At 39.6% G+C, this 25346-nt stretch overlaps 1 protein-coding gene across 2 annotated transcripts in view; it reads right to left on the bottom strand.

The window, feature by feature from the left end:
- The window catches only part of taok2b (TAO kinase 2b), a 29572-nt gene extending 11714 nt beyond the window's left edge, over window positions 1-17858 (bottom strand). For both annotated transcript variants that reach the window (XM_061967777.1, XM_061967776.1), the window contains exons 1-16: window positions 17280-17858; window positions 12391-12531; window positions 12207-12278; window positions 12024-12125; window positions 7991-8036; window positions 7776-7872; window positions 7552-7665; window positions 7329-7420; window positions 7141-7234; window positions 6844-6925; window positions 4433-4600; window positions 3906-4112; window positions 1806-2029; window positions 1554-1731; window positions 1358-1486; window positions 1060-1263 (exon numbers count right to left, since the gene is read on the bottom strand). In XM_061967777.1, the coding sequence (XP_061823761.1) occupies window positions 1060-1263; window positions 1358-1486; window positions 1554-1731; window positions 1806-2029; window positions 3906-4112; window positions 4433-4600; window positions 6844-6925; window positions 7141-7234; window positions 7329-7420; window positions 7552-7665; window positions 7776-7872; window positions 7991-8036; window positions 12024-12125; window positions 12207-12278; window positions 12391-12522 (1941 nt within the window). In that variant the 5' untranslated portion in view covers window positions 12523-12531; window positions 17280-17858. The remainder of the gene's footprint in view (window positions 1-1059; window positions 1264-1357; window positions 1487-1553; window positions 1732-1805; window positions 2030-3905; window positions 4113-4432; window positions 4601-6843; window positions 6926-7140; window positions 7235-7328; window positions 7421-7551; window positions 7666-7775; window positions 7873-7990; window positions 8037-12023; window positions 12126-12206; window positions 12279-12390; window positions 12532-17279) is intronic.
- Between the last annotated feature and the right edge of the window lie 7488 nt (window positions 17859-25346).

Here is a 25346-nt window from a genome sequence, read left to right as displayed (position 1 = left end):
TGCTGCCGAATGTGCATCAACAAAGTATTGAGTAAATGCTGTGAATATTTATGTACATGTGATTTTTACCGTTTTTTAATTTTTTATAAATTTGCAAAATAAAAAAACAAAAACAATTTCACATTTTCACTATGGGGTATTTTCTGGATAATTTTGAGGACAAAAATGACTTAAATCCATTTTTGGAAAAAGGCTGTTACGTAACAACATATGAAAAAAGTCACCCTCTGTGAATACTTTCCGGAAGCACTGTCTGTACGGTGGCCGACATGGGCAAATGCGCAGATACGTCCAAAATACATGCAATTTCACAAAACAACGCACAAGCGCAGGGCAAACATGCGATCAAAATAAACCCAAAAACACATGCAGGGAAAACACAACACATTAAATCGGCAATTTTATAATTATATCAAATTATTTTCAAATTTTGTAACTTTTCACTCCGCCAACTTTTTTCTAGGCATTCCCACCTATGTATTTGTATATCCTTCTCAGACAAGGCACCACTGGTAGAGCTCACAGGTGTATGAATACGTAGACGCGACCTTCAGGCTTGTCAGCCACGTAAATACAGCCGCCATCTTGTGCAGGGGTTTCGTCAGACCGATCTGCATCTAACTGGCACCGAACTTCGAATCATGGTTTGACCTCTGTCTGAGTTAATTAATGCAGAAAATAGATGTAGCTTCCCCCAGCTCAGGATGGCGGCCGCGTTGAGACATCATTCCAAAGAACAGCAGTGTCAGAGGCGGCATTTACATATTCTTATTTATGTGGCTTACTTCCGAGTAGCATGTTAACCTCCCGTTTCATCGTACATCAGTTGAGTTTTTCCCATAGTTTGTGTTTTATGGGGTTGTGCGTGTTTTGGACGTTATTGCACATTTGCCCCACACTTATGTGTTGTGAAGTTGCATCTGTTTGCGTTTATTTTTTATATTTCCCCTATTGGCCATCGTATAAATGGCATCCATTGGACTCCAAATAATGATTGTCTTTAAAGTTAGTTTTGTTTCGCAATAGGAGAGGAAAGAAAAAACAGCCCCACGTTGTTACCTCACGGATCAGATCCTGCTCTAGATTGTGTCGTGCCAGCAGCATCTTCCTCTTGTATTGGCGACACTGCAGCTCATAATACTGCCTCTGCCTCCTCAGCAGACCTGACTCCTCCTCTGCCTGGAGCTGCTGCAGACACTCTTTCTGGTGCACCAGCCACTCCTGCTTCTCCCGCTTGGGTGTTGACTGGTTCTCGTTCAACTCCTTGAGTTACAGCAATGTGCAAAAATGAGTCCTTGTCTTTGATGACTGCAATGTTTGCTAATATGTGCATCAGATGCTAAAACATGGGCGTCACCTCTTTAAGCTGCTCCTTGCGTTGTCGATATTGTCGCTTCTGTGATTCCAGCAGACTTGTCAACTCCTTTTTCTGCTGGCCGAGTATGTGCTGCTGGAACTTTTTCTCCTCAGTCAGGACCGCCTTTGTCTGAGAGAGGAACCAAACAAAACCTCATTTAATTGAATCTTAGCTGTGGAAAGATTAACCAGCTCACCTCCTTGTCCATGATAGCGGAGTGCTTTTTGGATAACTTTTCACCCTCCATAGAGAAGCTGTTCCTCTGGTTCTCCAGCTCCTTGTCCAGTCTCAGCTGGTGCTCGTCCATCTCTGCTTTCAGCTTGTTTTCAAGGCCCATCAACTGTTTCTGGTGCTGCCGGCGCATACGCTTGTACCTAGGACCAAAAGTAGGCGATGAAAATGAGACTACGTACCTTGTACTTACAGGACTTTATATGTTTTGCTTTACCCAGACATCTGCTCCCTCAAGGCCGACCCCTGCTCATGTTCTTGGATCTGGCGAGTAACAAGCGAAGCAGTCCTGATGGTAGCGAAATGGTCTCGGCCTCGACGACGTCTCCCACCCCCACCTCCTCCTCCTCCACCACCACCACCACCACCAGCAGCAGACGAGGCATCTCGTTGTGAGTCAACCTCTGGCTGATAAGGGTCATCATAGATGTTGTCGTGGCTCTACGATGAGAAAGATTGATGGCGGGATTTCAATAGGAAGCTATGGAAGGGTACGACCTTTTCACTGATAATGCAGTGTTGTAGAGTTGCCCTATTGACACTTTTATTACCCTCTTCTTGCATTTTATTGTATGTTATTATTTAGTAACAGGATTTTATCAATGCATTTTATTCTGTTAGGATTATATATATATATATATATATATATATATATATATATATATACATACCTGAAAAGGACTAAATTGGCCCTAGTGTGTGAATGTGAGTGTGAATGATGTCTGTCTATCTGTGTTGGCCCTGCGATGAAGTGGCGACTTGACCAGGGTGTACACCGCCTTCCGCCCAATTGTAGCTGAGATAGGGTCCAGCGACCCCGCGACCCCGAAGGCAATAAGCGGTAGGAAATGGATGGATGGATGGATGGATATACCTGAAAGGTGACAATCTACAATGTAAATAGTCATGAAAATAAAGAAAACGCATTGAAATGAGAAGGTGTGTCCAAACTTTTGCCTGCACTGTATATGTAATAGTTTGGACACACCTTCTCATTTCAATGCGTTTTCTTTATTTTCATGACTATTTACATTGTAGTTTGTCACCTTTCAGGTGACTACCTCTTGAAGCTCATCGAGTGTGCAAAACAGTAATCAGAGCTGGTGGCTATTTTGCGGAAACTAGAATATATGTTATGTTTTCAGTTATTTCAACTTTTTTGTTAAGTACATAACTCCACATGTGTTCATTCATAGTTTTGATGCCTTCAGTGACAATCTACAATGTAAATAGTCATGAAAATAAGGAAAACCCATTGAATGAGGTGTGTCCAAACTTTTGGCCTGTACTGTGTGTGTATATATATATATATATATATATATATATAACGTATATATATGTATACCGTATATATATATATAAAAATAAAAACGTATTAAAAAAAGAGAAATACGAATCTTACAGATCAAATACAAATACAGATCTTACATGAAAGTGTATGTTGTATGGAAAAAACAAAAATCACGTCTTTGTAAACAAAAAAATTATACCACCAACAGCTAGATAATGAAAACAGAATAAAATATTGCTTACTTTTTTCCACACTTACAAATTAAATTTTTTTAAAATTGTTTGGCCTGAATAAAATGACTGGCGCTTATGGTGGTCTCGTACACATGCACATGACCGTAGTGCGTACATAAGCAGCAGCGGGAAAGATTTTTAATTTTTCATGAACAGGTGGGTAAAGTCCTACGGTTTTTCAAACACTACTTTTGTAAATATTGTGATTTCATGGGTAAAATAAACAACGTTTTGTAATGTTTAATTGTTACTGATCATCTGTGGATATAATGCTTGCAGCATGTTCGAAAAGCAAATAGTCACTTTAATAGTGTGCATAAAAGTGGATGAAGTCTCCCCTAGAGGGGGGGGGGGGTTACCCACATATGCGGTCCTCTCCAAGGTTTCTCATAGTCATTCACATCGACGTCCCACTCGGGTGAGTTTTTCCTTGCCCTTATGTGGGCTCTGTACCGAGGATGTCGTTGTGGCTTGTGCAGCCCTTTGAGACACTTGTGATTTAGGGCTATATAAATAAACATTGATTGATTGATTGAAGTATTGCAGAGACTTACACTTTCCTGCAGGTGGCGCAAGCCTTCTTTTTTTTAACTAGTCTGGACTCGCTAAAGTCCACTAAGTGTCTTAGATTATACGGGATCCATTTCTGACCCGAGGACACGCATCTGTCACATAATTTTAGTAGCAGATGTCAGGGAGGGACTAGTCTTAATGACAGCTCAGGATTTTGGGCTCATGCCCACACGCAAAGTCCAAAGAACAAACAAACAAACAAAAATCGGCAAGAACTGACCAGCGGCTTGTGTAAGACGGAGCTGTTAGAGGTGACTGTGTGCTCGCCCTCCTGCATCATGGCCATCTCGCCGCTGTCGTCTGAACCGTCCGCCAGGCTGTTGACGGAGCTGCTTTGGGAGCTGGCGCTGATGGACATGGATGGCAGCGAGTGGGAGCTCTCCATGCTGTTGACCGTTCCCGTGCGCAGCATGTACTGCTCCACGTCCTGGGGGTAACCCGGAAAAAAATCTAATCATTATCATTTACAAGTAGGTGCTGCTGATGGAGAATGTACTTCATAAAGAGTATGAATGAAACATACAAAGAATATCTGAATTCCATCATTTCCGTTTGGGGAAGAGCAAACTGGTTTGAACATTAACCTTTTGTTAGCAAGGGAAGTGGTCACAATATACATTGAGAACTCTCATACAAAGGCAGGATGGACGAAACAAAGCGGTGTCGATTCATCAATGCTTTGGTTCCTCTTTTTGACCGACACAAACCGTTGAATTCAATACCTCTAACTATTGCGTTGGATCTTACCTCTTCCTCGTCGGCCCCCTCTGGTGCAGGGCCATTGTGGGCTTCGTGGAAGAGGATTTTCTTCATCTTCCGGTACTGCAGGTTGTCCAGCTCGCGAACAGCATCCTTGGTACGTGCAATGAGGTCCATCACGACGGTCATGGGACGCTCTCTGCATAGGAAATGGTGCTGCATGGAGAAAAAGAGGTGATAGCTAGTACAGCCATCGTTTGCTGTATTGGACTTGGGAATGGGCGATATGTCCAAAAATTTATATCGCGATATATATATTGCAGCCTCGTGCAATAACGATATATGTCATTATATATTATGTGGCATGTAAATGACAATAGAACCATTTCAAAACGAGTTACAATTAGTTCATTCATCATTTCTGGTTTTATTATTTTCGATAACATGTTTCTGTCTGCACTTCCAATGATGATACATAAAATTTCCAAGATCATTGAATGATTATATTTTTTGCAACAATTATATTCAGAAAAAAACACAGGATGACAAAATATGAACAACATTTTAAATTATGTCCTAGTATTGGCTTTGATTGGAATCCTTTGTTTTTTCCCCCAAGAGGCCTCCTATGTCTAGGAACTGTGTCCTCAGTTTGTAAAAAATAACAAAAACAACAAAAATGTTTTTGATGGTAAAAAATATCTATCTAATCACTGTAGTGTCTATGTGGTATCTTTACTGTTAATATTTGTATCAATCTGTACACCTTTTTTTGCATTCAAGAGCTCTAGCTTGCAATTAGCAGATCCTCCTACGGTGTGTAGTGTAACATGTTTAGCTATTCCTGGTCTTCCAGTGATAATACTACTCGTAAGGAATTTAGTTTATTTAGCGCGAGAATGGAGGCGAGGATTACTGATTTTGAAGTGGCTTTGCACTGTGGAGGGATGTTGGCCGCTAACAAGAATCCTACACTGAGTTGAAGACATGTTTGTTTGCTTTCACTGTCACATTTGCAGAATACACATAAAATGTATCATCAATATGCATTGTCACAATATAATGATAGTACTAAAAGCTCTCGCGTCAGCCAAATTTGATCATTTACATCATATATCGCACGACCACGATTGGACCGAAATGATCGTTATACAATAATTTGATTAATGATCATAATCAAAATGAAATAAACAACATAGGAAGGCATTCCCCTATATGTATCTGATCGTGGCGCAATGCCACGGTTAAATTGAAGCCGCCACACCTTAAAAACTAAGATTTTATAAAAGTAATATATAGTATGAATAGATATATAGCCTATATTGTTTATGCACAACTGACTACTGATGGGCAGGAAATGTGGCCACTGAAAAACTTTGATCATCCGTAAGCAAGACGCACGCGAGTGTCAGGAGCCTTGGCGGTAAGACGAGCCTCCGCCCTTAGAGCCAGTCCTTGTATAGAAGGACTTCTCTTACCCGCAATGTTCTAACATATGATGCCAGATATACAGCAGTGGCGCTTTCTAAAGACTTCAAGGGAAGTTCAGCTTCCCCTAAAAAAAAAAAAAAGGTCAAATATGTTCTTTTGTGTTTGCATTTCATTGACTAAAAGCGCGTTAATATGCGTTTAACTTTTGTCTCTAATCATCTGCTTCGGCGACAGTTGGTGTGACTTTTTTCATTGATTTGGCAGCGTCACAGTGCTGCAGCAAAACAGACAATCATTGGATAAATACTCGACTTTGTCCCGCCCACGGATGGTAAGCGAATGAATAAGAGTGATCGAAAGGGGGTCGCCGGGCATCTGCATGATGATTGGATGACCTGTCTGGGCTGAATCCCTTTTTGATTGACAGTAAAATAAGCAAATCAGCAATCTTGAAATATAAAACAATGCCAAAGCATTTTTCAACTTTCATTCCGTTGTTCGTGTTGATATGGAGATATCTATATTTTTTAACCAAAGTTTTCTTTGTAAAATCTAGCATGTTCATATCTTTTATCAGTTATTAGAGACTGTACACATGTTTAAAGAGTAGCTAAAAAAAAAGCTTCCCTCCTTGAAAGACAATCAGCTGCCACTGGTATACAGCCTGTGTTACATTGTACAATAGTAACAATAAAAATAATTGAGCAAAATGATGAAACAATATATGTTAATACTAATCACTATTAACACAAACTTGTTTTAAATGTATATACATTTTTAGCATTAAAATATATATATACATGAATCATCAACAATTATGCAAATTATATGATGCCATCTCATTGACCACGCCCCTAGCCACACCCCCACCACCACCTTTACATTTCAAGCTGGGGGAAATCCTGATAGGGCTTAAATATGGGGCTCCCAAATCACTTTGTAGACCTGTGTCATGACCAAAAATCTTGAGAGGTCAACAGTAAAGGGTACAAAAGCCACAATGGGTGCAGCAATTGGCGCGTGTGTACCTTGAGCAGCACGTCAGAGGTAAGTCTGTCCTGGACCAGCTTCTGCAAGCATGAGTCCACAAAATTGCGAAAATAATCCGACCTGAAAGAAAAGGGTGTTATGAGAAGGAGCTCATCAAACATTAACACTGATAGCATACATATTGAGATGCTTCATAAAGGCCCTCTGGGAGCTCAAATGGCAAAAGCATCACTGCGAGAATTTCTTAACTCTTTGGGATTCTGGAATAAACAAGTCCACAATATACTCATATGATATAAACATGTCCCAAAAAACACCCAGAATAAGAATCTCACCAGTGATTTGACTGCAACACGGGGCTCTCATTCTGGGCAATGTGATATAAGGCACTCATAGCATTCATGTTGAACAGGGGAGGCTTCCTTTCCGCTAGTCAGGGAGAACACCACACAACTCAATGAGAAAGTATCAGTAGAGGGTTGTACAGTATGCTTTTTTGGACCATAGTGTGTCTGCCTCTTACCCAGCTCTATGCAGGTAATGCCAAGTGACCACACATCCACCTTTCCATCGTACTGACCCTCGTCCATTGCCAGGATCACCTCAGGGGCCATCCTGCGTTCACGAGTAAACAAAACCATTTGACCTTTTCCTGTTTACCTTTGATCTGAGGACACTCATTTAGTGTGTACGGCGCTTGCCATGTTAAACTAACGCAAGTATCGTGGTTGTAATGACGTCTTTACCAGTAAGGTGTTCCCACAAAGGAGTTGGCTGGAGCGACAATGGATGCAGAACCAAAGTCGCCCAGTTTGACCTGACCCGGCTCTGTGAGCAAGATGTTTCCTGCTTTCACATCCCTGAGTGGGACAAATAATCAGAGAGGACAAAACATCAGCTCAGCATTATATATTGAGGGTGACACAAATGAAATTATTGCATGAGCTTCTCACAGGAAGTGTGTGCATACCTGTGAATCATGTTGTGAGAGTGAAGATAGACCAGTCCCTGAAGTGCACCATGGGTAATAGCAGCTATTTCCACCTCTTGGAGGGGTTTCTTGTGGACTAAGTGGAGGGATATCAGATAATAATGGCTTTGAATACAAACATGACATACTGTGCACAAAGGTAGTGCATTTGAACAATTATTTTCACACACATGACACATTTTCCCCCCTCTTACCTTCCAAAAGGTCAGAAGCGGAGCCCAAGCAGTACTCCATCACCAGCTGGCAGAGAGACAGTGTCACTGTGTGAGTGCACAATACTATTTCTGGCTGCTAAAGAGCACTTGTAACAACTTTTCACACTTGACCCAAAGGAGAGATTTTACATTAACAGTACAAAAAAAGCCTTTTATGTCCAACTCAGAAAGTAATGCTTTGTTTTGCTCCTGTTGCTGATGTGGGAAGACCTGCTCCAAAAGGAAGAAACTAGTCCAGCAAATCAAGTCCCATGAATGTCAAGTCCAAAATTATACTACTTTTTAACAAATGCCTCAGGTCCTGAAATAGTGTATTCAATGTGTGTTGCCAAAAAATTAGCCATTATGCTGGAGTTTAGACATCTACAGTATGTGGCTTTTATGCTAATGAATATAGGTGGGAATCTTTGGGCACCCCACGATTTGATTAAAATTACGATTCAGGACCTACGTTTTGATTAAAAATCAATGATTGATGCATCTTTAATTTATGTATATTGATGCAGTTTTACAATTCTTTTCCTTTTACTAAATAAGTGTTTATCACTTGCAACTTTGAAAAAACAATTCATTTGGAAAGAGAAACAGTTAAATTAATTCCTACATTTATTAAATGAGTGACAACGTGTGCAAAACTAAGTAAGTGCCCTATAATAAAGAAGCTACGTACTCAGATTTCTCTGTAAGGTGGCTCACGGCAGTCAGTCAAGTTTTAGAACTGTCTACACTACTTTATTTTCAACAAATAAATCGATTATCGATGTTTTCTAATTGATTCTATATTCGTCCATTCCGAACTGCCATGCATTAAAAAAAAGATTATTTTCCCTCACCTCTACTAATGAACTGTTTGTCCACACTGGACTCTGTGCACTACATCCATATTTTACACACTCTGTAACTAAATTTGCCCAACACAATAGAATACATATATCACAAGCAACAACAGGAGGGCATACACTTTAGCAATACTAGCATAGCTATGTGAGCTACAGTGCTAATATTAGTCACATTTTCACAGTAGTCAGGTTGCTAGGTCATACTAGGTTAGCCTACTCGCAGAAGAAAAACAAAATGATCAAACTTTCAGCCACCACATCTGTAGCTGACTGACTGCTTGCAGAACTCGAGCCTTTATTTTAAGATGTGCAGTTAAGCCTGCTTTAAGAGAAAGCTGTGGCATGTCATGTCTACAAAGTTTTTTTCTCCTTCATGACGTCAAGAAAACTTCTGAAGTTCATAAGGGCTCAGTCAAATTACACATTAAACAAGCAAAAAAGCTCTTAAAGGGGAACTGCAGTTTTATGGGGGGAACTTTGCTTATCATTCACAATCATTATAAAAGAAAAAAAGCACACGCTTTTGTAAATGTATTTTTAGAATTCTAAAGACAAAAAAAAATTAAAAAAATAAATAACACTTTCAAAATGCAGCTAAAAAGAGCCCACTATGTTGCCTTCAAAGTAGGGCTGGACCATTATGGCGAAAATAATAATCACAATTGATATTGTAATCACAATTAATTACACAAGTATTTATTAATTTGACAACAAGAGTAATTGTTGTACAACCAAAACTCAACTTTAAATATAGTTAAAACAAACGGATATAAATTAGAACCGTAAAAAAACAAAACAGGTAAAATATTAATAGTAATGACAAAACATTTAAATAACAATAGCAATATAATTTAAAAAAAATAATACAACTCAGTTTTTCCGTTTTTAATTCCATTTTTTACCTCTTACACTTATTTTGCCACCATAGAATGTGTGTTTTTTGTGTCAAATAAAATTTAATAATATGTTTAATTCCATTGCAAAAATCCTCACATGTATTTGTGCAACACATCTTTGGACAATTTTGACCAGTATTTTAAGTCAAAGTATAACAATTGTTTAGTGTATGAATACCCTGCTTTAAATACATTATGCTTGTGTGAGGTACTTTTGGAGACCTTTAAAAACTAAAAGACTTAAACTTCTTCTGCAACCAGGAAAACCTCCGAAAAGCAAAGAGCATTCAGCCCCCTCGAGCTATGTCCTTGTGGGTGAATTATTTCTGTTGCCTTCAGGGCGACGTTATGCCCTTCCATTGTGTAAAACAAATCTCTTTTCCAAATCATTCGTCCCCTCTGCACTCAGACTCTTAAACATTTACATTTTACAGAGTGTGGTATTGTTGTACTGTTTGTGTATTTATTGACTATTTATTTATTGTGGGCCATGCATGTGTAGGCTTTGTGAATCATGACATTCTGCTGCTCAAAATGAATTGCCCCTTGAGGGATTAATAAAGTTGTTTGAATTGAAATATACATATGCATTTCAATAAATTTGAATATTGTGCATCACATTATTTCAGAATCAATTCAGACAAAGACTAATTAAATCCTCAGAGTTTTTTTTAAGTTAATTTACGAACGTGCATTCAATAGAGTGTAGCATGCAACGCAGCAGATCGTCCACCTTTTTATTAAGCAAACGAGCTGGGTAGAGCTAGGTGCATGGCAGAGTGCAATGTATTCACTTGTGCTGAGCGGAGTGTAAAATAAAATGATGCACAGTGCGCACACTTGTATTAAAATAATTGCATTTATTTAACAGGAAATAATGGAAAAAGAACATAATCATGTACCGTATTTGACGCTCAAATCTTAATATTAGGAATGTAATGAGAACTGCTATTATATACTGTAGTGTTACATTATTTACATATACAAGTTGTATACATCAACTGTTGGCAATTTGGAGTGCATAACTTAGAGAAATCATATTTTAACTTTTATGTTCGATTACATTGCAACTATTTTTTGTTCCATCATTAAAATGTAATGTGTACATTTTATCATGTAGGTCTACTAATTATTTAGACAATTATGACCAAACAAAAATATCACTGATCTTTAGTTTATTAAAAAAAAACAACAACAAAAAAAACACTCAATGCATGAAAATATGTGTGCATGTGTATGGTCATATGAAGAAACAAACTTTTTATTCTATATTGTGTATAGGTACACTAAATGTGCACAATAATTGCCGTCTCCACCACTGTCCAGTGTAAATACAGCAACCAATGTTGTAAACTAACATATATATGTTTCACATAGCTGTCTTTCTTTTGTGTTGGCTTGAAAAATGACAAATCTGCTCTTTTGAATTGTCAAATTGTGCAATTAAAAGGTGAACAGAACATCAGCTGAACATCGATTAAAGTGAACCGTATTAGCGGGTAAGCTCGTTCAGCTCGCAGCGTCATGGTCTACTGCAAAAATAGTTACTTTTTAAGTATTCATTTCCGGACATGTGGTATAGTAAGCAGTCTTGCTCCTGCTCCATTGTCTTTAATAGTAATAGTAATTCAGTACAGTATGAGTCATTTCGAAATATTAGCCTCGGCCTACTTACTGTTGCGGAGATGTCCTAATGGTTAGTCTGCAGATGGCGCTTTAAGTTTGAAATATTTTTGCCAAAGAAAATTGACCCACAGGGTTTACAAGTTGTTTTGTTGTCTACCGCGGCAAAGGTGAAGTGCGTCCATATGTCTTCTCCTCTATTTCTTTCCGGTGTAGAAGACATATTTCATTCATGTCTTGTATTGAGTCTTGCTTTTCCGGGTGAAAAATCACAACAGTTTGCCTTACAAAGACGCTTGTTCTGATTGGATACTCCTCGTGCTTTTTCACCCGTACTTCTCCCACATGCAACTGTGATTGGCTTTTTTGTCCCACTCGCTAAAAGACTAAATTAAATATGATTGGATATTGTCTCTGTCAACATTTTCATCTTGTTTTAATGTGTTGACTAAATTGTCAATTAATTTCCCCATTGTTTCAGTCAACATGCATTTGTTTTCATTCGTTATCATCCTAATTTCTTTAGGGGAAAATAAGTTGCAGACAATAGCGAAGACTCAAAATTTTGAGTCAACAAAATGAACCTTGTTGTGAATGATATGCAAAATTCCAGAAAAATATTCCCCTTCAAGGGCCAGCCAAATGTGCACTTACCCACGCTGTGTGCTCCCTCAGGTAGCAGCCATGGTACTCGACCGTGTTGGGGTGCCGCAGTTTCTGGAGGAATTTGACTTCTTTGATGATGTCCTGCCATTTCTGATACACAGCCAGAGGCAGTTATGAGCAAACACATTTACTGTATCTCAGACAATAGTTATTGATGACAGTAATTCCTACCTCATTGGACTGTTTGCCACCATAGGACATCTTCTTGATGGCCACCACCTCATTGGTGCGGATGTCATGGGCCTAAAGAACAGATTTGATTGCAATCTTTAGCTGTCCCTCTGTGAGGTTATGTTTGTACCAATTTTATTATTTCATTTATCTGTCGGTTAAGAGCAGAGGAAAAACTACGCACAAAGTAGACGGCACCGAAGCTCCCATGTCCAATCTCCCTCAGGTCTGTGAAGAGCTTCTCAGGATCCTCCCTGCAGAAGAGCTCAGCCACCTCCGGGTCCTTCAGGCTCCCGGCCCGCACACTCGATGGCATGGCCAGCGCCTTGTGAGCGAGGGTGAGGGGGTTGCGTAAAGGGAAAGCATGATCAGGTTGTGGAAACATAATCTGGTTTGTGACACAGAGGACCTTTTTGACACCACACATATATTATTCATCAAATACAGTTTGGTTTGGTTCCTAGGTGTAATGTGCATTTAAACTACAAAATGATTTATTTTCAATAGCACATTCACTTGTAGAGACATCAATGTAGAGAATTAAAAAGTATAACGCAGCTTGGAATGGAGGCCTAAAAATGCTAAAGCAAAGTGATGTGAACCTAAGGACAAGGTTCAGCATCTTGAGAAAAACATTTTTTTGTTTGTTTTTTAAACCTGCTAATTCAATTACCGCTAAGATATAGAACATTTAATATTACTGTAAATACATGTTACAATAACCCAGGGTTTCTCAATCATTTTTCTGTTATCACCCCCCAGGAAGAAGAAAACACCCCCCCCCCCCCCCCCCCCCCCCGGCTCCACGCAACTACAAATAGTATTGTTTGTCAATAAAAATTCACTTCTGCATAACTATGTATCCTTAACAGTAAAGAAAACAAAAAATAAAAAATGAAAACATACAGATCAACCTATAACAAAGAATATCTTTGTTTAATAACATTGTTGTAGCGTGTAACTGAAAACATTTAAAGTGCATCAATTTGGCTGAACATTTTAATTTAAACTATACAATTTTTTGGCCAACTTGAAAAATGTAATTAAACTCAAATAATAAATTCAAATTGATCAGCAATAACAACTGAGGAGCACGATATACAGTATATAATCCATCCATCCATCCATTTTCTACCGCTTATTCCCTTTGGGGTTGCGGGGGGCGCTGGAGCCTATCTCAGCTACAATCGGGCGGTATGTATATAACCTACAAAACAAAAATGAATAAAACAGTTTGTGCTCATTTTTGTTTTTTTTCACATCAAAATGAGGAAGTCAGGATTAATGGCTACAATGAGCATGTTTTGTAGTGCACAGCTATTCGAAGAAGGGTTTGAAACATGATACTGATAGAGCATGTTCTCCGGGGTTATACACGCCTCCTTGGCCCGCCCACTATTTGGGAAGAACCGGCCGAAAACTTCTACCTCTGGATGCACTTTAAAATGCTGGTTGGGCTGCGTAAAGGGGAACTGCACTTTTTTTTTTTTTTTATAAATTTGCCTATGGTTCACAATACTCCTTATGTAAAACAGGAACACGTCTTTCTTTTTTTATGCATTCTAATTCATAAAATACTGAAAGTACAAGGTGGATAACAATGCAGCTAATGAGAGACATTAATTTACAATTTAGAATGTATAAAAAAAAGCATGTGTGTGCTTGTCTCACACAAGGATTATGAATGATAGACAACAGTCCAAAAAAAGTGTGTTCCCCTTTAACTGTTCAGTTCAGTTCAGTTCAGTTCCAGTTTATTTTGAACCTGCGTAAGATACAATGTAATGCATCACACAATTCCAGTTGTTTCATTACAGCACGTCCGAAAAGGAGTAGGAAGAAGCAGAGCTTATTTAATCCTACCCCTTTTCATACCATAGCAATTTTATCCAATTTCCTTGTTCTCTGTAACAGAACAGTGAACAAATAAATAATGAATAAATAATAGACCATAGTAAGCATACAAATATTAAATATATAAATAATCTTTGTCTCAATAAAAAAAAAAAAGGAAAAAAAAAGGGTTGAAGATGTTCATCATAATTCTTGTTCTGTGTACTTTGTGAACACTTGTAGTTTGAACAGTCTCTTAAACTGAATGATATTGGTGCTCCGTAAGTGTGAAACTCATGAATGTCTTATAAATGCAGGATATTAGAGTAACAAATCATTTGTACCATTTAGAGAAGACATATTTTAATACCTACACATAACAGAAACGGCAAATGAACAGCACAACTATAAATTAAATTAATACCGGTCTGACAACAGTTGTAATTATGATCAAGGTTGTTAACGCTACAGATTTATAATGTCGTCGCACTTGCCCATTTAAATTACACACACTATCAAATTTAATTGCGACCGGATCTGGACTAAAGTCCAGAGTGGAAATAAAGTAGATATGCCATCTTGAAGTACAATCACCAATAAATACTTCCACTCATATTAACATTAACAGACAGAGCAGCTTTTTCTTCTTGCCGGTGCTGTCAATGAAGAAACAGGAAGCCTCAATGCTAGGTTACAATTGATTCAATTCAAAGTTATACACAGGTTACACTACTCGAAGGTTAAGTTGCATAAAATCTTTCCCCAAACTTCCCCCTTGTGTGAAAGATGCAAGAGATCAGATAGCACGCTTGCACACCAATTTTGGCTATGCCCTGAGATGAAACATTTCTGGTGTTCGACTTTCAGATGGTATTCTCAAGTAAACCTGGATTCTGAACCTGAAACTGCTTTGCTTGGCATTTCTAACACTTCAGGCAAGATGGGTCGGAATATTAGCACAGTGGTGGCCTATGGTATGGTCATTGCAAAGAGATGCATTTTGAGAGTGTGGAAATCTGACTCACCACCTAAGTTTGAAGCTTGGTTGAGGGAGCAAGTGGGAATCCTCCACATAGAAAAACTGAGATATGAGATTTCTGGTAACTTAAATACATTTTGTGATGTGTGGAGACCTATTTTGGAATACCTGAACTGTAGTAAATAATCCTAACCCCCCCTAAGAAGTATATGTTTTGGCATACTTGATGTTATTGATGAAAGTGGACATTCAACTGATGTGTTAAGCCTCCTTGTATGTATTTTGTTTTTACATGTTATAATCTTTGTAAAAAACTTTTTCATTCATTATTTTTATTTCCATAATTTATTTATTTACTTTAATATATGTCCAGGGTGTACCCCGCCTTCCGCCCGAAAGGGACAAGCGGTAGAAAATGGATGGATATGTGTATATACTAGACCTACTCAGTGGCCTAGTGGTTAGAGTGTCCGCCGGTAGGTTGTGAGTTCAAACCCCGGCCGAGTCATACCAAAGACTATAAAAATGGGACCCATTGCCTCCCTGCTTGGCACTCAGCACCAAGGGTTGGAATTGGGGGTTAAATCACCAAAAATGAGCCCCGGGCACGGCCACCGCTGCTGCCCACTGCTCCCCCTCACCTCTCAGGGGGTGAACAAGGGGATCGGTCAAATGCAGAGGACACATTTCACCACACCTAGTGTGTGTGACAATCATTGGTACTTTAACTTTAATATATTTATTAAGAAAACTAACAATAAAAATACTTTGGAAAAAAAAAAAGAAACAGATGGTTGATTGCCTTTCAATCAATCATCCATCCATCCATTTTCTACCGCTTAATGCCTTCGGGGTCGCGGGGGAGCTGGAGCCTATCTCAGCTACAATCAAGCGGAAGGCGGGGTACACCCTGGACAAGTCACCACCTCATCAATCAATTAATCAAAGTTTATTTATATAGCCCTTAATCCATACTTGCCAACCCTCCTGAGACTCCCGAATTTCAGTGCCCCTCCCGAAAATCTCCCGGGGCAACCATTCTCCCAAATTTCTCCCGATTTCCAAACGGACAACAATATTGGGGGCGTGCCTTAAAAGGCACTGCCTTTAGCGTACTCTACAACTTGTCGTCACGTCCACAATTCCTCCATACGAACAGCGTGCCGGCCCAGTCACATTATATATGCGGCTTTTACACACACACACACACACACAAGTTAAAGCAAGGCATACTTGATCAAGAGCCATACAGGTCACACTGAGGGTGGCTGTATAAACAACTTTAACACTGTTACAAATATGCGCCACACTGTGAACCCACACCAAACAAGAATGACAAACACATTTCAGGAGAACATCCCTTAACCCGTCTCCGCTCGGGATGGTGTCCTGCTGGCCCCACTATGGACTGGACTCTTACTATTATGTTGGATCCACTATGGACTGGACTCTCACAATATTATGTCAGACCCACTCGACATCCGTTGCTTTCGGTCTCCCCTAGAGGGGGGGGGTTACCCACATATGCGGTCCTCTCCAAGGTTTCTCATAGTCATTCACATCGACGTCCCACTGGGGTGAGTTTTTCCTTGCCCGTATGTGGGCTTTGTACCGAGGATGTCGTTGTGGCTTGTGCAGCCCTTTGAGACACTTGTGATTTAGGGCTATATAAATAAAGATTGATTGATTGATTGATCCGCACTGTAACACAACAAAACAAATACCCAGAACCCCTTGCAGCACTAACTCTTCCGGGACGCTACAACCCCCCCAGGTCTCAAGGTTGGCAAGAATGCCTTAATCACGAGTGTCTCAAAGGGCTGCACAAGCCACAACGACATCCTCGGCTCAGATCTCACCTTTGAGACGGACATTTAAATTTTGCAAGCAAGCCTAAAGCAATGACACTCAGATCGATTATAACCGGAATTCAGCCCGTTGCTGAAGAACAGTGCAACTACTTTCCCAATAGATCACTCATTGACCAAAAAAAAAATAAAACATTTTATTGTTTGGAATTGGATGACATGCGGGAGACAGTTCTTCCGAATGGACGATGCAGGTGTACCTAATGTTGTGGCCTATGGGTGTGCATTGAGCATCCCTGCTCAGCAAGCTTACACTTGAATGATCAATTAGATGATATGAATAAGCAGCATACAAACACGACTGACTGCAGACAAGCATCTCCTGCATACACATTTCGTCTCTGCATCGATCACAACGAGGGAGCTTACTGAATGACGTATAACATGTCTTACCGTGGCTTTTGGGATCCACTGTAGCTAGCTGAAGCTAGCTAACTGGCCTGATTGGAGAAAATATAAGTCTCTCGCTCCTCTTTCCCCCCCACCCCCCGGCGCTGATGTCTACTCAACGCGAGCAGACTGCATTTGGTCTGTTACTCGAGGTCCTCGCCATCCCGTCGCTCCGAGTCAATTGGGCAGCCGGCAGCCTGAGATGACATGAATGTCAGCGGCAGTGACAGCCAGCCGCTTGTCAGAGCTAAGCTAGCCAGCTAGCTGAGGGGGAAGAGCGGCGCTTGGTCTACTTTGGACAATCGGAGGGCTAATTAGCCATAGTTAGCAATTAACACAAAGAGCCGACCGGGAAGTCTTCATCGTGGGGTTGTGTCATAAATTCCCAGGCGTCCGCTCCATGCTCCGCTTTGCACTGTCACGACGTTAAACGGTTGGTTCCCCGGCTGGCGTTATCCCCATTTTGGTCGACATTCGTTTTTTGTTCAGGGCTTCATGATGGCGGAGCGGGGCGGGAGCCGAGAGAATAGCGGAAGAGGTTCTTCTTCTACGCTTCGAGGTGACCCCCGATCTGGGGCGCCCCTGTACGATGTGGAGGACTTCTCAACATATTACATCAGTGGTTCTTAACCTTGTTGGAGAAACCGAACCCCAGCAGTTTCATATGCGCATTCACCCAGAGGTGTGGACTCGAGTCACATGACTTGGACTCGAGTCAGACTCGAGTCATGAATTTGATGACTTTAGACTCGACTTGACAAAATGTAAAAAGACTTGCAACTCGACTTAGACTTTAACATCAATGACTTGTGACTTCACTTGGACTTGAGCCTTTTGAATTGACATGACTTGACATGACTTGCTACTTTCCCCAAAACCCAAAGATGAAAAAGTTATTCGGGAGCGCTCCGTATTTTTCATTGTGTACTTGTCTATCAGCGTTGCGTGTGTCAGCTGGTGTGCTCTCAGTACAACAGCCAATCAAATTAGATCTACTTTGTTTTCATCACACAGCATTCATCCAATCAAATTGCAGGACAACCAACGAAGAAGACATGTCCAAACCACACGCCAGTGAACAAAAAATGATACCTAAAATAATTTTGTTTGGGTATAAAAATTACGAGGTGGTCAACACAAAACGGTTTGCAGTATGCAACACATGCGGTTCGAAAATGACTGATGGAGAGGCAACAACTTCCAACTTCGTCCGGCATTTGAAGTTGCACAAAGAACGGTAAGTTTTGAATGTAAGATAACGTTTATTGGCTAAGTAACGTGACTTTTATTTGCTGTGTAGTTAAATCAGTGAGGCTGTAAACTCACTGCTAACGTTATAACGTTATTGCAAACACGGGAATCTGTTGCAGTTCACTACCTTATTCATACTTTTTGTTCAGTGATTTTTTTTAAGCAGGGTTACGTTAGTCAATATATCACACGTAACGTATTTTAGCCACCTAAAAAAAGACAAAAATAGTCAAATAAAGGTCAGTTAAAATGTATACTATATTATGAATATGTGTACCGTTTTAGCTAGCTTTCTGACATACTGTTGGTTGTTTACCTCAGTGGTCCCCAACCACCGGGCCGCGGCCCGGTACTGGTCCATGGATCGATTGGTATCGGGCCGCACAAGAAATAATTTTTTTTTCTTTTCTTTTTTTAATTAAATCAACATAAAAAACACAAGATACACTTACAAGTAGTGCACCAACCCAAAACAACTCTCTCCCCCTTTTGTTCTGGGCATTGAACATGAAGACTCTTCCTTCACTGTTCCGAGTGGCCATGAGAGTCTTGGCAGTGCCTGCCTCCAGTGCTCCAGTGGAGCGAGTTTTCAGCCATGGTGGCATCATACTACGCCCCCATCGTGCACAAATGACTGACAGACTCTTGGCTAATTTGGTCTTTTGCAAATGCAATGCAGCATAGGGCCCTGACATATAAAAAGTACAACTTTTTTGTTATGTTCACGTATATGTCATGTTTTTTCAATGTTAACACTTTTGTACAAATAAGTACATTTGCACTTTATTTTTCAATGTGTTTGTTCTGTAAAGGAATGAGTTAATGTTTAAAATGACTGGTTAATAGTGCTATTATAAAGTGCAATGTCAGCACAATTTTCTTTCCTGCAATTTAAAATGCACTTGTTTTAATAAATAAATACAGCGTTTGAAAAGCATACACAATCTGTGTTAATATATTAGTCTGTGGTTAAAAGGACTTGAAAGGACTCGAAACTCAAAATGCAGGACTTGGGACTTGACTTGAGACTTTCCAGTCTTGACTTTGGACTTGACTCGGGGCTTGCCTGTCTTGACTCGGGACTTGACTCGGACTTGAGGGCAAAGACTTGAGACTTACTTGTGACTTGCAAAACAATGACTTGGTCCCACCTCTGCATTCACCGAACCACTTCTTTAGTGAAAAATAAAATGTTGTTTTTTTAAATTCAAGACAAAGTTATATGTTTTTAGTAACACTTTAGAATGTGAAGTGAAGTGAATTATATTTATATAGCGCTTTTCTCTAGTGACTCAAAGCGCTATACATAGTGAAACCCAATATCTAAGTTACATTTAAACCAGTATTTGTTCTTTCCATTTCGACAGAGAAAAATATATGTATGCATGAAATTGCACACCTTTTAAACATTATTGTTATCCAGTATTGCAAAAAATATTATATTATCCTACATTCCAAAAATGTTTTCCATCCATCCATCCATCTTCTTCCGCTTATCCGAGGTCGGGTCGCGGGGGCAGCAGCCTAAGCAGGGAAGCCCAGACTTCCCTCTCCCCAGCCACTTCGTCCAGCTCCTCCCGGGGGATCCCGAGGCGTTCCCAGGCCAGCCGGGAGACATAGTCTTCCCAACGTGTCCTGGGTCTTCCCCGCGGCCTCCTACCGGTCGGACGTGCCCTAAACACCTCCCTAGGGAGGCGCTCGGGTGGCATCCTGACCAGATGCCCGAACCACCTCATCTGGCTCCTCTCGATGTGGAGGAGCAGCGGCTTTACTTTGAGCTCCCCCCGGATGACAGAGCTTCTCACCCTATCTCTAAGGGAGAGCCCCGCCACCCGGCGGAGGAAACTCATTTCGGCCGCTTGTACCCGTGATCTTGTCCTTTCGGTCATAACCCAAAGCTTGTGACCATAGGTGAGGATGGGAACGTAGACCGACCGGTAAATTGAGAGCTTTGCCTTCCGGCTCAGCTCCTTCTTCACCACAACGGATCGATACAGCGTCCGCATTACTGAAGACGCCGCACCGATCCGCCTGTCGATCTCACGATCCACTCTTCCCTCACTCGTGAACAAGACTCCGAGGTACTTGAACTCCTCCACTTGGGGCAAGATCTCCTCCCCAACCCGGAGATGGCACTCCACCCTTTTCCGGGCGAGAACCATGGACTCGGACTTGGAGGTGCTGATTCTCATCCCAGTCGCTTCACACTCAGCTGCGAACCGATCCAGTGAGAGCTGAAGATCCTGGCCAGATGAAGCCATCAGGACCACATCATCTGCAAAAAGCAGAGACCTAATCCTGCAGCCACCAAACCGGATTCCCTCAACGCCTTGACTGCGCCTAGAAATTCTGTCCATAAAAGTTATGAACAGAATCGGTGACAAAGGGCAGCCTTGGCGGAGTCCAACCCTCACCGGAAACGTGTCCGACTTACTGCCGGCAATGCGAACCAAGCTCTGACACTGATCATACAGGGAGCGTTTTTGGTTAAAATAAAAATAAATACTTAAATATTAATATACTTAAATACTTAACTTATTACTTAAAAGCAAGTTATCCATCACATTGTACTGACAATAGATTTTACGGTCAAATTTACAGTGGTTTTTACAGCATATTACTGTTAATTCAAAACATTTCTACCTGTCTTTTTACGATAAAATTCTGGCAACAGCAAAGCCAGTTTGTTTGTTTTTACCGTAAATTCTACTGTTGTTGTTTTTAGGGTCAATTACTGTAAATAGAAAAACGGTACCACCGTTTGAAAAAAATAAAAACTGGCAGTTTAGTTGTTAACGTTTAAAAAAAAAACAATCTGTATATTTTACAGTGAAATTCTGGTGACTGAGTTGCCAGTTTTTTACTGTAAATTCAGCAGATTTTTTTGCAGTGTACATAAAATATTTATATTATAATCAAATGCATAGGCAAGTTCATACATTATTTGCTGTTACAAGCGGCCTCCTGAAGGCAGCTATAACTGCGATGTGGTCCTCAATGACTGTTTCCATGCACTAAATTAGTCTGATTTCTCAAATAGTTTGACTCTAAAAAACATCCTACAACCCATGGAAACACCTTAATCTGATCAAGTTTGCCTTTTGAGAAACCGGATTACCACACCTAGATATCGTCATTGGAAACCAGATCTCTCAAGTGGGTGTGTGCTGCCGGAGGGGACTCTTCGTAACTCGCATGCGCCAGTCTCAACGTGCGGAAGCGGATACCATTCAACAAAAACATAGGCAACAATTAGAATGAAGAGGAGACTGTTTATATGCTTCACAAATTAAAAGAACGTTACATTTTGAAGTGCATCGATGGGAGAAAAAAGAAAGAAAGATTTATTTAAGAAAGTAGCTCAGGAAATTAAGAATGTCGGTTTAATCAGACTCCCGAACGAAATACGAATGAGATTAAAGAGAATGAAGCAGCTACTGTATATTACAAGACAACAAATAAAGCGTACGCAAGCCTTTTCATGCTGCATTTGTGCACTTTCAACTGATTAACAATAACAGTGTATTCCACACAACTGACAAGCTTTTACGCAACAATAGCAACCCTCATCTTGAACAGTATCAGCGAACAGTCTTTTCATTCTGATTTAAAACTCCTTTCATCAATCCACCGAGCCTTTTGAATGAACTCAAAGACATTTGAAAGTAGGGATGTCCGATAATGGCTTTTTGCCGATATCCGATATTCCGATATTGTCCAACTCTTTAATTACCGATACCGATATCAACCGATACCGATGTCAACCGATATATACAGTCGTGGAATTAACACATTATTATGCCTGATTTGGACAACCAGGTATGGTGAAGATAAGGTACTTGCACAAGTACTTTGGGGTGGTATAGCTCGGTTGGTAGAGCGGCCGTGCCAGCAACTTGAGGGTTCCAGGTTCGATTTCCGCTTCTGCCATCCGAGTCACTGCCGTTGTGTCCTTGGGCAAGACACTTTACCCACCTGCTCCCAGGGCCACCCACACTGGTTTAAAAAAAATTTAACTTAGATATTAGGTTTCACAATGTAAAGCGCTTTGAGTCACAAGAGAAAAGCGCTATATAAATATAATTCACTTCACTTCACTTCACTACTTAAAAAAAAAATAAAAAAAATAAGATAAATAAATTAAAAACATTTTCTTGAATAAAAAAGAAAGTAAAACAATATAAAAACAGTTACATTGAAACTAGTAATGAAGGAAAATGAGTAAAATTAACTGTTAAAGGTTAGTACTATTAGTGGACCAGCAGCACGCACAATCATGTGTGCTTACCGACTGTATCCCTTGCAGACTGTATTGATATATATTGATATATAATGTAGGAACCAGAATATTAATAACAGAAAGAAACAACCCTTTTGTGTGAATGAGTGTAAATGGGGGAGGGAGGTTTTCTGGGTTGGTGCACTAATTGTAAGTATATCTTGTGTTTTTTATGTTGATTTAATTAAAAAAAACAAAAAAACAAAACAAAAAAACGATACAGATAATAAAAAAACGATACCGATAATTTCCGATATTACATTTTAACGCATTTATCGGCCGATAATATCGGCACGCCAATATTATCGGACATCTCTATTTGAAAGTTTTGTTTCCATTAATCTCTTTCCGAAAATTCCTTCGAAACAACTCTCTTCCGCCAGACTTTCTTTGTTTCGGACCTGCATCCGCCCTGATACATTCTTGGTAGCAGTGTCATGTCCGCAGCGCAATCTAAAATAATTTCTTGATACTGTCTGCTATTTAACATCTGGCATAGCCATTAGAGACGGAATATTTGTAATATGTGCCAATATTGAAGCGGACGTCAGGTACAACAAGAACTGGGTTGCTGGCTTGTATGGAGTCGCAGATGCCTGGAGTGACGTCACAGGTCAACCGGAAAAGCCATATATTTGATCTGCGCTAAGAAAAAATAAGCGCCCCCTTGTGTACGGGTGGCACACAGCGTATGACCAATAGTCGCATGAGAGAGAGTGCATGGACACTGGGACTTCACATGTCAGTGTGAAAATACAAAACAATTGACTATTTGAGAAATCAAGACTAATTTAGTGCATGAAAACGTAGTCACTGATTCTCAGATTGTGGTACGTGTTCCACTAACGGTGTGCGGGCTCCATCTAGTGGTACGCCAAAGAATCACTTGATTAAAGTACAGTGTTTTATTTTCCTATATATTTAAAAACAGTGTTACTGTTCAAATTGTGTGTAATATCACAGTGGCCTAAAATTAAATATACTTGTTAAATAAAACCTCTGCATTGTTTTTAATGAATACTTTCCACTCTGGACTTTAGTCCAAATCCGGTCGCAATTAAATTTGATAGTGTGTGTAATTTAAATGGGCAAGTGCGACGACATTATAAATATGTAGCGTTGACAACATTGATCATAATTACAACAATTGTCAGACCGGTATTAATTTAATTTATTGTTGTGCTGTTCGTTTGCCCTTTCTATTATGTGTAGGTATTAAAATATGTCTTCTCCAAATGGTACAAATGATTTGTTACTATAATATCCTGCATTTATAAGACATTCATGAGTTTCAACATGTCTGAAAATAAATCTTATTTGATCCTACCGCTTCTCCATATCCACTACTGCTAATTTATCATTCACAGCACATTGCTTACATAATGACCCTTACAATATTTGGTTTAATTTTATTTTATCATTACATGTTTGAAAAAAATCTTTTTTTCGGACACAACAAGCCAAAAATCTTCTTAATCTGAAAAAAGTATACAACCACCTATATCATTTTGTCTTTTGTAAAAAAAAAAAAAAAAAATTGTAATATTAAAAGAAAATTTGAAAAAAAAACTTATAGTGTGTCCAAAAAGGGGCAGGAAGAACCAAAGCTTATTTTGTCCTGTCCCTTATTCTACATACATCTCTTAATGATCATAGCATCAGTGTCTAATAATGTTGCTATCATTGTTTACATCCCCGAGGGAGCGTATTACTATTTACAAAGTGATGCGATACAGATTAATGAATTTCTCATTTTTTTTGTATTGTCAGGCCATTTAAGCAGGAATGCCATAATAATTCACATAAAATACTATAGTTATTATAGACATACTTTAGCAGGAGTCCTGGAATGACCTCTCAGCTGTGAAAAAAGGGTAAATAAACGGGTGCTACTTCGGATTCGGACGGATTAGGTTTATGCAACAGATTTGTGAGTGTGTGTGCGTGCATGCTGTGTGTGTGTGTGCGCATGTGTGTTTGAGAGATGAATGAAAGAAGAAAGCAGGCAGAGGTGCAAAGGTCAGCGAGAGGACATGTGCACTGTCACGCAGCTGTGTTCAGACAGTTAATCAAGACTAACATGTGGATCCTCACTGAAGGAGGTTACGTAGTTATGTCAAGGAAGAAATAATCCCTTTTTATTCGTTCATTTAGCACGTTCCCCTCTCCTCCCTTGTACACACCCTTATATGTTCTAAAATGACACTAACAATGTTCATTGCAGAACCACCGCAGACTAAAATCAAAGCACTAAACATATTTTTAAGTCTGTCAATCATTACAAATCATCTTTATAAAAACACTTTTATTTAGTTTTTTGATGCCGCCTTTTAACTGGTATCGCAAAAGGCTGTATTGTTGCAGCCAAAAAGTGCCTTTCATGATATTTTATCATATTGCAAGTTTTTAAAACCAGTAAATTCCATTATAAATGAATGTCATTTTAATAAAATGTTTTCTTATTAATACAAAAACTGTATACAAAAATATATCTAATTAAAAAAAACATTTTTGATAATAAAAATGTTTAAATTTTGTAT

Source organism: Nerophis lumbriciformis, linkage group LG11, assembly GCF_033978685.3.
Source record: "Nerophis lumbriciformis linkage group LG11, RoL_Nlum_v2.1, whole genome shotgun sequence".
NCBI classification, from domain to species: Eukaryota; Metazoa; Chordata; class Actinopteri; order Syngnathiformes; family Syngnathidae; genus Nerophis; species Nerophis lumbriciformis.
The sequence above is the reverse complement of the archived record's forward strand: the minus strand, read 5'-3'. Positions and strand labels throughout refer to the sequence as shown.